Raw genomic sequence first — 11,235 nt, 5'->3', positions numbered from 1 at the left:
ACAAATTAAAAGTATGCAACAAATAAGAAAAAATAATAATAAGTGCTTTGCAAGATAAATACATTCCAGTAATTCAAAGATCTGAATAACTTAACAAAAGTAAAACACACGAAATTTTAATAAATAGATAGTTGTTTCTAGAATGAGAATATTTAGAGTCAAACTATATCCAACTCATTCTCTACCAAATCTCCATAAATACTTCTCTTTTAACTGACATTGAACTATTCTTCTGCAAAAGTAGATTTCAAATTTCATCTAGAAATAAAAACTAACCAAGTGTATGCATCTATTTTAATAATTGAGAACAATCAACCATAGCAAATTAAGTACACACACACACACACACACACACACACACACGGGCATGCACATGCACACAAACACACAGTGATTGAAAGAGATAGTATTGGCCAAAAGAAACAATACAGGTAATTAAAGTGAATAGATAGTACATTTCTTGGTCATTACTACATCACCAGTACATACAATAATTTCTGGTACATACTAGATGCTCAACAAATACTTGTTGGTTGAATGGATGCATCGGTAAGGTAATTATCTTTATAATAACACATAATTTGTATTAATGGGTAAGGATTTATTATTTGGTATCTTTAAAATACTGCATTAGGAATAATGTTATGTGGAAGGTTTATTTGAAAGATTTTCTTATTTAAATTTTTTTTTCAACGTTTATTTATTTTTGGGACAGAGAGAGACAGAGCATGAATGGGGGAGGCGCAGAGAGAGAGGGAGACACAGAATCGGAGACAGGCTGCAGGCTCTGAGCCATCAGCCCAGAGCCTGACGTGGGGCTCGAACTCACGGACCGCGAGATCGTGACCTGGCTGAAGTCGGACGCTTAACCGACTACGCCACCCAGGCGCCCCTGAAAGATTTTCTTAAAGAGAACTAAGGAATAATACAAAAGATCTTTTTAGAAAAAGAACTTTTTAGGAGCACCTGGGTGGCTCAGTTGGTTAAGTGCCTGACCCTTGATTTCAGACCAGGTCATGATCCCAGGGTCTTGAGATCAAGCCCTACATTGGGCTCTGTGCTGAGTGTGAAGTCTGCTTGGGATTCTTTCTCTGCCCCTCCCTACTCACTCACTCTCACTCTCTCTCTCTCTCTGTCTGTCAAAATAAATAAATAAACCTTTTTTAAAAAAGAAAAATAACTTTTTATTTTTAAGTAAACTCTTAATTAGTTGTGGAGCTCAAACTCACAACCTGAGACCAAGAGTCACATGCTGCACTGACTGAGTGCTGAATCACCAAGTTGTACACATGAAACAAATGTTACACTGTATGTTAACTAATTGGAATTTAAATAAAAACTTAAAAAAATAAAACCATATAACTAATAGCAAACAAAATTCAAAATAAAACCATAGGTCCTGCAAAAAAAAAAAAAAAAAAAAAAGAAAAAGAAAAGGAAAGCAATGTTTTAGAACTTTTACTTTTGTAAGGAAATCTTCTCCTACAAAATATCAAACATTCTTTGACGCTGTTTAATTTTATTCACTGTGGTATTGGGCCTTTGGCATAATAAGTGAAAGTTGACAACTATATATTTGTATCTATTAATATGTCAACATTTATATCAATTTATCTAACCAAACATGAACAAGTTAGATATATAACATTTATTTTCAGGATGGAAAAAGTTAACGTCCTAAGGGTTTATCTATAAATCCAATGCAGTGCCTATGAGAAAGGGAGAAGCAGCCCCTGACATGCAGGATTTGGCCTAATATCAGCTGGGCCTTGGTGTTGCTAGGAGCTGGCCTGACACGGATAGGCTGTGTGGGTCTCCTTTTGAATATAAACAATTTCATAAAAGGTCAAAAGCTCTGATCACGATGGATGAAGAAAAAAAGCAAGGCCACTCTCTATGTTTGAATACAAGTAAAACTTCAAAACTTTTCAAGTCACAGAAATGACCAAACATTTCAATCTGGCTAACATGAGATATTCCTGTTCCTTGACCAATTTTGACTTAGCATTAGTGTAGTCTTTCCTCTTCTAGACAAGAATTACTAAAATAGTCAGAAATGTATCCCCTTGTTTCTGACAGCATCTAATCTGGCAAAGCCCAGATTCCGTAAACCTTCCCCCAAATCATGTAACACAAGCTTGAATCCCGTAATGACACCCTCACAGGACTACCACAGTTTCCCATGGTGTGTGTCCCCCTGTGCTGACACTAGTAATAAATCCAACTTGTTCAACCACAGATGTGTTCCAGGTGGTCTTTGGTAAAATGAGTGGACATCTACATCTTCTTAAATATCCCTTATTTTACACAAATGGAAGCTCTGTTTTATGCACCCATCCACATATATGCTGGCATGTGCATTTGTTTGTTGTTGTATTCACAAATGTAATGACAAGTAATAAATATTTAAGCAAATGTCCCCCAAAATATAGAGGAATAAGTTTCAGAAAAAAATAAATATGTAAGTTTTAAAAAGAAATAAAATATCAGAATAAAGTATTGTAATAGTTTATATTGTTCGCAGAATGGAGGTCTTGGTAGGGAGACACAAATCCTCATAGTCATAAAGGAAGAACATTAAAAAATACACAATTAGACTGGGTGGCTCAGTCAGTTAAGTGTCCAACTTTTGATATTTGCTCAAGTCATGATCTTATGGTTTGTGGGATCGAGCCCCACTTTGGTGATAAATTTAAAGTGATGAATAGATGAACATTTGTAGTTTTAAATGTATATATTAGAAAAAAGAATGGTTTAAATTGAGTAAGATATATTTCCATTCTTAGAAGCTAGAAAAAGAACAAACAATACTCAAAGTAGAAAAAAGGACCAGAAGAGCAAAACTCAATAAAATAGAAAACAAATATATAATACAAAAAAAGAGATTCAAAACAGTTCTTTTGAAAGTTAATACAAATAAAAATAATAAACTCAAAGTGATTGAATAATGTAGAGAAAAATCACAAAATTATCAATATTGAGAATGAAAAAATGGAACATTTGTACAGATCTACAGAGTTCAAAAGGATGATAAAGGAGGGAAGGGGATTATGAATAACTTTGGCCAATATATCTAATAACTCAGAAGAAATGGATAAAATCCATCAGAAACAGAACTTGTGTAACACAGAAAGAGAATATCTGAACATTTAAAAAAATTTGCTTCATAAGTTAAAACAAAAAGTCTCTCACAAATAAAATTTTAAGTCCAAATCTCACCAGTTCTAAATCCCGAGAAACATTAAAAGAAGAAATATTCACAACAATTACACTAACTTTTTAAAGAATAGAGGAAGGAATAACATTTCCCAATTTCTTTTATGAGGCCAGCATATCTCTGGTACAAAAATTGACAAGTTTATTGAAATGAAAGAAAATTACAGACAAATATTTCTTATGAATATGGATGCAAAAGTCCTAAACAAAATGCTGGAAAATCAATCCAGAAAAATATAAAAAGATAGTACATAAAGTAGGATGTATTCCAGAATACAACTTGTTTCAACACTAGGAAGTCAATAATTTTGATTCACAAAATTAACAGAAAGTGGAGAGAGCTATAAGATCACATCAATTTATATCAGAGAAACTTTTGATAACATTCACATTCACAATAAGATGTATATCCTGAAATCCCAGCAAACATTGAGGGGAGTGAATTTTGAATAAGAATGTGTATGTACAAAAATCCGTTAAATGTAAGCCCCCGTATAGAAGATATTTGCAAATCATTATATCCAACAAAAGAATCATATCTAGAATACATCAATAGGCTCAGCATATAAGAGACAAGAGCACCCAATTGTAAAATGGTCCAAAGACTCAAGCATTTACCAAAGAAGTTATATAAATGACCAATAAATATATACAGTTGTGCTAAAGTTTATTAATGACCATGAAAATGCAAGTTAAAACCAAATGCAGGACCAAAATAATTACATGAAATAAAAACAAAAACAAGTGTAGGTACGCATTTATATGAATTGGAATTCTCATGCATTTCTGGTGAAAGTGCAAATTAGTAAAACAACCTTGGAAAACTGTTGGAAGTGTCTATTGAAGCATACCCTGTGATCTAGCAATTTCACTCTAGAAATATACCTGAAGAAAATCACTACATATGTTCACCAAAGAAATAAAATAGCCAAATGTGGTTTTTAATAGGCACCACTACAAATAAACCAAATGTTAGTCAACAGTAAAATGGAAAAAAAGATTGTGTTATATTCAATCAATGTATGATATACACCTATGAGGAAAAAACAAAGCTATTTCTCTTCACAGTATGAATGAATGGATGGATCTCATAATCATTATATTATATATTATATATAAAAGAACTCATGCATAAAAGTACATGGTAATTAGTTCCATTTATATAAAGTTCAAAACAGACAAAACTAATTAATCGCTGATGGTAGCAGTAATGATTGTCAGGGGGCCATCTGGGGGTTTTGGGTTTTGGTGGTTCTATGTTTTATTTCTTGATCTGAATCTAGGTGCTAATTACACTGTTCACTTGAATATTAATTGAGCTGTTCTCCTATGGTTTGTAGAATATACATGTATCTTCAATAAAAAGTTCATTAGGAAGTGTATATGAATCTTCCTGTTCATTAACTGTTTCTTCAACCTTGCCTTTTGGAAGTGATTCTGTTTTCTTTCAGGCTTAAAGCGGCGTCAAACCAATTGGAAGCCTCCTGCACAGATTTAGGAGCCAAAACCGCCCACATTCAACAGACCTCACCCATCCTCTCCACTCTGCTCTCACGGTGGACTGTCTCCTGAAAGGTGCGCGGCCAGGAGGGGTCCCCTCGCGCTCCCAACTGTCCTTTACGCAAGCCAACTGCCATTATTCGGACTGGCATCCAGGACATGAAGCCATGTTGTGCCTTCTGCTGCTTCTCATCGGGCTCATCGGGCTCCAGACGGACAATAGTAAGTACAAAAACCTTTCCTTTGAACTTTTGGGAATGTCAACTTTCCTCTCTACTTTCTTCTGAGAGGCCAGATATCCCTGGGAAAGTGCCTTCTTGTAGGTGCTCCAATTTTTTAAGCCAAAGCCCACTACCATATCGTCTTCCCCAAAGAAAATTCACACTGGATGTGACGGGCTTTCCCAGTCATCCTGGTACTATATGAAAGATGAGAGATGCAGTGGTTCAACTGGATGCCTCAAGGTTAGAGTTTCATATAGTACTCTGTCTGCATTTTTGACCTCTGGACTTTGTAGTTGGAAAGTCCAAAGGTCCTGATTTTATTTGTAATTAATTTCTCTTTAAAAGTCTTGTAGTTCTAGAAAGTGGGAATTAAGTTTAAAAAAAGAGGTGGCATATAAAATATTATGGATTTAGATGAGGATTTAGATGAGGAGGAAGCTATGAGGTGATGGATGCTACTTTAATGAAACATTTTGTACCTTACAGATTCTGAAAGACTACGTGTGCAAATTACAATACCGGAGAAAATACGGTCAACATTAAGTGGAGGAATTGAATCCCATGTAACTAAGCACTAACATTTTTCACAATCTAAAGTCACGTGGATATTTTCTTTCTAAGGAAGTAAACTTGGCATTTTCATTCATGCAAATTTGGTGAATTTTATATTTATACCCAAGTTTCCTTAAGTGGAAAACCTTTTTGAAAATGAACTGATAAATAGTGTTTCATAGAACTATATTGCAGTGATGATTATTCTCAAAACCCCAAGTCCCATCTTTTAAATCTGTTTCCCTCTTGAGTGTCTTTGAATAATCATTGACCTGATTTATCTAGAGATTCTCTTCTTATTCACTTACAAGGCTATATTTGGAGGAGTTTTTCCTATATTTGGAGGTGTTTGTATCCTTGTTGTTAAGTAAGCCTATGGTTTTTATATACAATGTAATGACAATTTCATTTAATGAAGTTTTATATGAGTAATTTTTGCATTTTGATTGCAAATACGTTAATCATGAAGACTTTTTTTCATGCCATCTTGGTTCATATTCATCTTGGTTCAGGGTAGATTTTCTTTTCTTTGAATTAGAAAATGTCTTTTTTTTTTTTTTTTACTAGTTTCTAGAATCATTTCTCAAGAAATGAAATGTGTTTTTTTCAAACACCACACCTTAAGTTTATTTTTGATTGGGTAGTAAATGTTCTGGTAATTTTAATGCAAATATTTCCTTAGCAACTACCCACTTGTCACCCTAATTCAGATATTACAGGCTTAAAATTCTCAATATATCATTTTAAAAGGAATGTATACTTATGGAAACTTGGAAACAATATTTAATTATTTAAATAGAAAAATAATGTGAGGCATTTAACAGTATTTGGAAGAGTTCTATTTTTTAATTCAAAAATAATATGGAATTGCTTGTTCATATCAGAAAATATATACAGAATCTACTTAAAGGGAAATATCTTCTATTAGGCATCACCATAATCTATGACAATAATTCCATAAGAAAAGTACAAAAAAAAAATCACCTGTCTTCAGCTGTCAAATTCATAAGGGAAAAAGTTTCACTATTGTGTTAATGTCTCTATCCCCTATGTGTAGAGTAGTACTGGATACATTGTATTTGAACCAGCGAGGCTGTATTGTACTTACTAGTTTTAAAAATGCTATAAACATAACATAGCTTATGTTTATAACTGTTATAATGAATAAATGAATGATACAGATCATAAAAAGAGAATATTTGCCTAGCAGTTTTAAAAAACCTGAGTAGATGTGAAAAGTATAATGAAAGTGAAAAAAAAAATCAAGAATTAGATCAGAGTCAGCTAAAGAAACCAGATAGATGCAACATAAAAAAGGCTAAGGGAAAAGGAGGATTGAATTAGAGACTTAAGTATATAGTAACTGAAATTCCTGAAGGAAGGGGGGGAAAACCTGGAGAAGATGCTATATTAAACATATAGTAACTGAGAAATAATAGAAAAAAGAGATTCCTCAGGCCAAGTATAGCAACACAGAATAAATAAAAATCAGTATTGACAACACTTTGACATAATGATAACAGAATACCAGACATTCTAATGGATATTATGAATTGGGACCAAAATAAGAAAAAAGAATTAGACTCAAATATTAAGTGTAAATATAGAGCAAAAAATAGGGGAAAATACATATATACATACACATATATTTAATAATATCAGTAAATAATATTTTGTGATAAATTGTTTTTAGTGTGTATATATATATGTGTATATGTATATATACATATTTGTGTGTATATACATATACGCACATATATGTACAACACCCCCCCTCACACACACAGGCCAAAAATAAGTTACTTAACAATAAATATTATTCAAAAGGTAGAGAACTTTTTAGGATACAGTAAACTTTTATTGAAAGACATTATTATGACCACTAATAAAACTGGAAAGATTAAAAAAAGGAAAGTAGGTCATGTTGGCAGTCAAGAATGCTTAATATTTTCTTAGGTTAATTTTTACCAAATCTGTAGATTGACTACCATTCCATAAGAAATTTCATGGAAATCGGCAGGTTGATTCTAAAATATATATGGAATGGTAAAAGATAAAAAATGTTAACTTTGAAGAACAAAACAGTGATTCACTTTGGTTCATTTCAAAACGTATTTTAAAGTTTTAGTAATTAATATAATGTGGTATGTGATATTGTCTAAGGGACAAATAAATTAACAGAACAGAATAGAGTATCTCTGAAATACCCACACACATATGAGGACTTATTCATTTCAATAGTAACATTGAAATCATTGGATAAAGAATGGATTAGTTAATAAATGGTGAAGAGAAAATTTATTAATGATATGGAATAATAAGAAAATGTATATTAATGCTACTGTATACACCAAAATTGATTCAAGGTAATTTAAATGCATTCATCTGAGAGTAAAATACTAAAAATCTGGAAGACAAGGTAGAAGGCTATTTCTAGGACCTTATAATAGGGAAGAATGATACCAGGAAAAAAAAGGAATAGAAAATCTTAAGTGAAGGCATAAAGAATATCTAGATTTAAATATATAAATAAATAGCTACCATAAATGAGGTGAAAAATGTTCCAGTCTCACAGAAGATATTTGCCATCCATATAACACACAAAAGGTATCCAGAATATATCAAGAACTCATACAAATAAATTAGATAAAAACCAAGAAAATAGAAACATGTACAAAGTTTTGAATGACAATTAAGTGTTGAACTTGAGGGGACAATAATTATCAAGCATATATACAAATTAGGAAATTTATAGGGAATTGCCAGGTAAACACAATAGGGTATTATTTCACATCAAGGGCAAAAGTTAACTTTAACAAAACAAAATGCAATTAAAGGAGATGGATGAAAGGATAATATTCACTTTTTGTGAATATCTACATAGGTGCAACAAATTTGCTGATTAGTTTTAAGCTTCAAGTTGAAGTTGCAAAAGTACTTTTTAATAAAAGACGTTCACTCAGGTTTAGTTTAAAATATAGCTTGCAAATATGTACGAAGATATGCCTAAGATTATTTGGGGGGGCATTGCTTAAAATAGTAAAACAAAACTAAATAACCATTGACAGCATAGATGAATAAACTGTGCTATATTCAGAAAATGTAATACAATACCATGAAAAAATTATAAAGCTACATGTATTGATAATGATAGCAAATGTTTACAGAGTGCTTACTATGTCTGAAACAGTGTTTTAAGCAGATGTGTAATCCAGCAATGAAATATATAACTTGTAGAAGGATTACATTCATACAGAGCTAAAATTTATGCAAAAAATTATTTAAACATCCATAATGAGTATAGATATAAAAATATGCGTGGGAATAATAAACATGAAATTCAAGATGTTGGTTAGTTGGAATGTAAGAAAGGGAACTAATAATAGGATGGGAGAGTACTTAAAATTGTTTTGAAATACTTTTAATGTTTTTATGTCTTAACATAGACATTGTTGACAAGGCATTTTATGTAATTTGCTGTAGTGTTTATTTGCTCAAAATATGTAATAATTAAGAATAATAATCAACTGTGGCATATAGAGAAGATCAAATGCTTTTGAAAGAAACATCATGCACAAAGTTGAAATATTGAAAGCTTTTCTCCTGAGATCAAGAAAAAGATAAGAATGTCCACTATTACCTTTTCTATTTATTTTGCCTGGAAATATTAGCCACTGTGATAAGGAAAGAAAAAAACAAAAATTAAAAATATGCATAATAATTGGAAAGAAAAAATAATGCTATCATCATTTACAGATTAAATATTGCATATAAAATAAAATCCAAAGTTACTTACAGAAAATTAGAAATAACATAATAATTTAGTAAAATCTTTAGAAACAAGATAAAAAGAAAACAAAACAAACAAAAAAAGAAATAAGACCATAACATAAAAATCAATTGTATTTCCATTCTATAAAACAAAAATATAAAATGAAACTTTTAAAAAGAAATTTTACACTACATAAATATCAAAATCTGGATAAATTTAACAAAGTTAAGCAAAACCTCAACTCTGAAGACAATAAAATAAGATGAGAGGAATGAAAGGTTTAAATAAACCCAAGTATAAACCATGCTACTGGATTGGAAGGCCCAAGAATTTAAAGATGTCAAGGCTATGCAAATTGATCTATAAAGACTAAATTGCCCATTTGTTAAACATCATTTCTTAATCTTACTATTAATAAAATCAATGAGTTTTGATCCAAACTTGGAATGAATTTTATAAAATCTGCAAATATTATACTTTATGTGCTGCTAAATCTTTGCTCTATTATATAAATTTTTTATTAGTAGTATGTTTATGCTTTTTCATTTTAAGCATAAGTTTTGCAGTGACCTCAGTCTTTATTAAGCTAATGTAATTATTGAATGCAAATCAATTTTTCAGATTCAAATGTTTTGTTGGGTTCATTTAAAATTTATTAAGAAATTACACAAAATATATTCTATCCACTTTTATTATGAAAGCCAATATTTAAATATCATTTCATTGATATAAATCAACATTAAATTATAAGTTTTCCTCTTTTATTGTATTAATGTGCTTTCAGTGTAATTATCATTAATGTAAAATGTTAGTTTTACTTTCTAACATTCTTATCACTTTTCTTTGTCTTTTTAATACACTCTCCTGCCAGGTGTCCTACAACATTGTAATTGAAGGGAAAACGTACACCGTGAACCTAATGCAAAAGTAGGTGATCTACATTATTTTACCACCTGTATTTTTTTCTAATTCTTGTTTATAACTAATCCAGAATGTAATTATTTTGCATTTTTAGATGTTCCTAGTTACTGGCTATTCATTTGTCTCTTATTTTATGACTTAAAAAACTTTGTCTATATAATAAATATGTAGAAGTTGAACCTTTAGTTTATGCTTCCATCTTCCTTCTTCCCAGTAGCATCAGATTTTGTTTGGCTATCTATGGATTTCATGAAGGATGAATTTTGATAATTTTCTATCTTTATCGAAATCTTTTTCAAGTCCCTAATATTCAACTGTATTTGAAAGATCATCATGAATTAGGGTGGAAAGAATAGTGATGATTAAAAGAAAATTACTTAACACATCATGTCAGAATGTATTAAGGACTTAAATATAATTGTAATTAACCAAACTCAGTACTATGCCAGCTGATGAATTTAGGAAAAATAAGCACATCTTACTAAGGAATAAAGAAAAATAAGAATTGTAATGGTCCTTTTTAAAATTTTTTTAATGTTTATTTTATTTTTGACAGAGGGAGAGACAGAGCATGAGTGTGGGGAGAGGGGTGCAGAGAGAGAGAGGGAGATAGAATCTGAAACAGGCTCCAGGCTGTTAGCAAAGAGCTCGATGTGGCACTTGAACTCACGGGGTAGGGGGATAGGGGCTTGAACTCAAGGTGGGGGGACAGGGGTGAGGGGGTGTGGTGGGGGCTTGAACTCACAGACAGAGATATCATGACCTGAGTTGAAGTCAGATGCTCAACCGACTGAGCCACCCAGGAACCCCTGTAATAGTCCTTTTTAAATGGTATAAGTAGGAGGGATGCCTGGGTGGCTCATTTGGTTGAGCGTCTGACGCTTGATTTTGGCTCAGGTCGGTATCTCACAGTTCTTGTGTTTGAGCCCCATGTCAGGCTCCCCGCTGACAGTGGAGTCTGCTTGGGATTCTCTTACTCTGCCCTTCCCCTGGCGTATACACTCTATCTCTCAAAAATAAATAAACTTTTAAAAAAAGCAAATGGTAAAA

At 31.9% G+C, this 11,235-nt stretch overlaps 1 protein-coding gene across 2 annotated transcripts in view; it reads left to right on the top strand.

Moving 5' to 3' along the window:
* Window positions 1-4,430: 4,430 nt before the first annotated feature.
* The window catches only part of ADAM2 (ADAM metallopeptidase domain 2), a 141,993-nt gene continuing 135,188 nt past the window's right edge, over window positions 4,431-11,235 (top strand). Inside the window, exons 1-3 of one of the 2 annotated variants that reach the window (XM_045459799.1) lie at window positions 4,431-4,938; window positions 5,427-5,503; window positions 10,136-10,191. In XM_045459799.1, coding sequence (XP_045315755.1) covers window positions 4,884-4,938; window positions 5,427-5,503; window positions 10,136-10,191 — 188 coding nt within the window. In that variant the 5' untranslated portion in view covers window positions 4,431-4,883. The remainder of the gene's footprint in view (window positions 4,939-5,426; window positions 5,504-10,135; window positions 10,192-11,235) is intronic. The other variant, XM_045459793.1, reaches the window with a different exon arrangement.

The sequence above is a fragment of the Leopardus geoffroyi genome, chromosome B1 (assembly GCF_018350155.1).
Source record: "Leopardus geoffroyi isolate Oge1 chromosome B1, O.geoffroyi_Oge1_pat1.0, whole genome shotgun sequence".
Classification (NCBI taxonomy): Eukaryota; Metazoa; Chordata; class Mammalia; order Carnivora; family Felidae; genus Leopardus; species Leopardus geoffroyi.
Note: the sequence above shows the minus strand (reverse complement) of the source record. Positions and strands in the feature narration are given on the sequence as shown.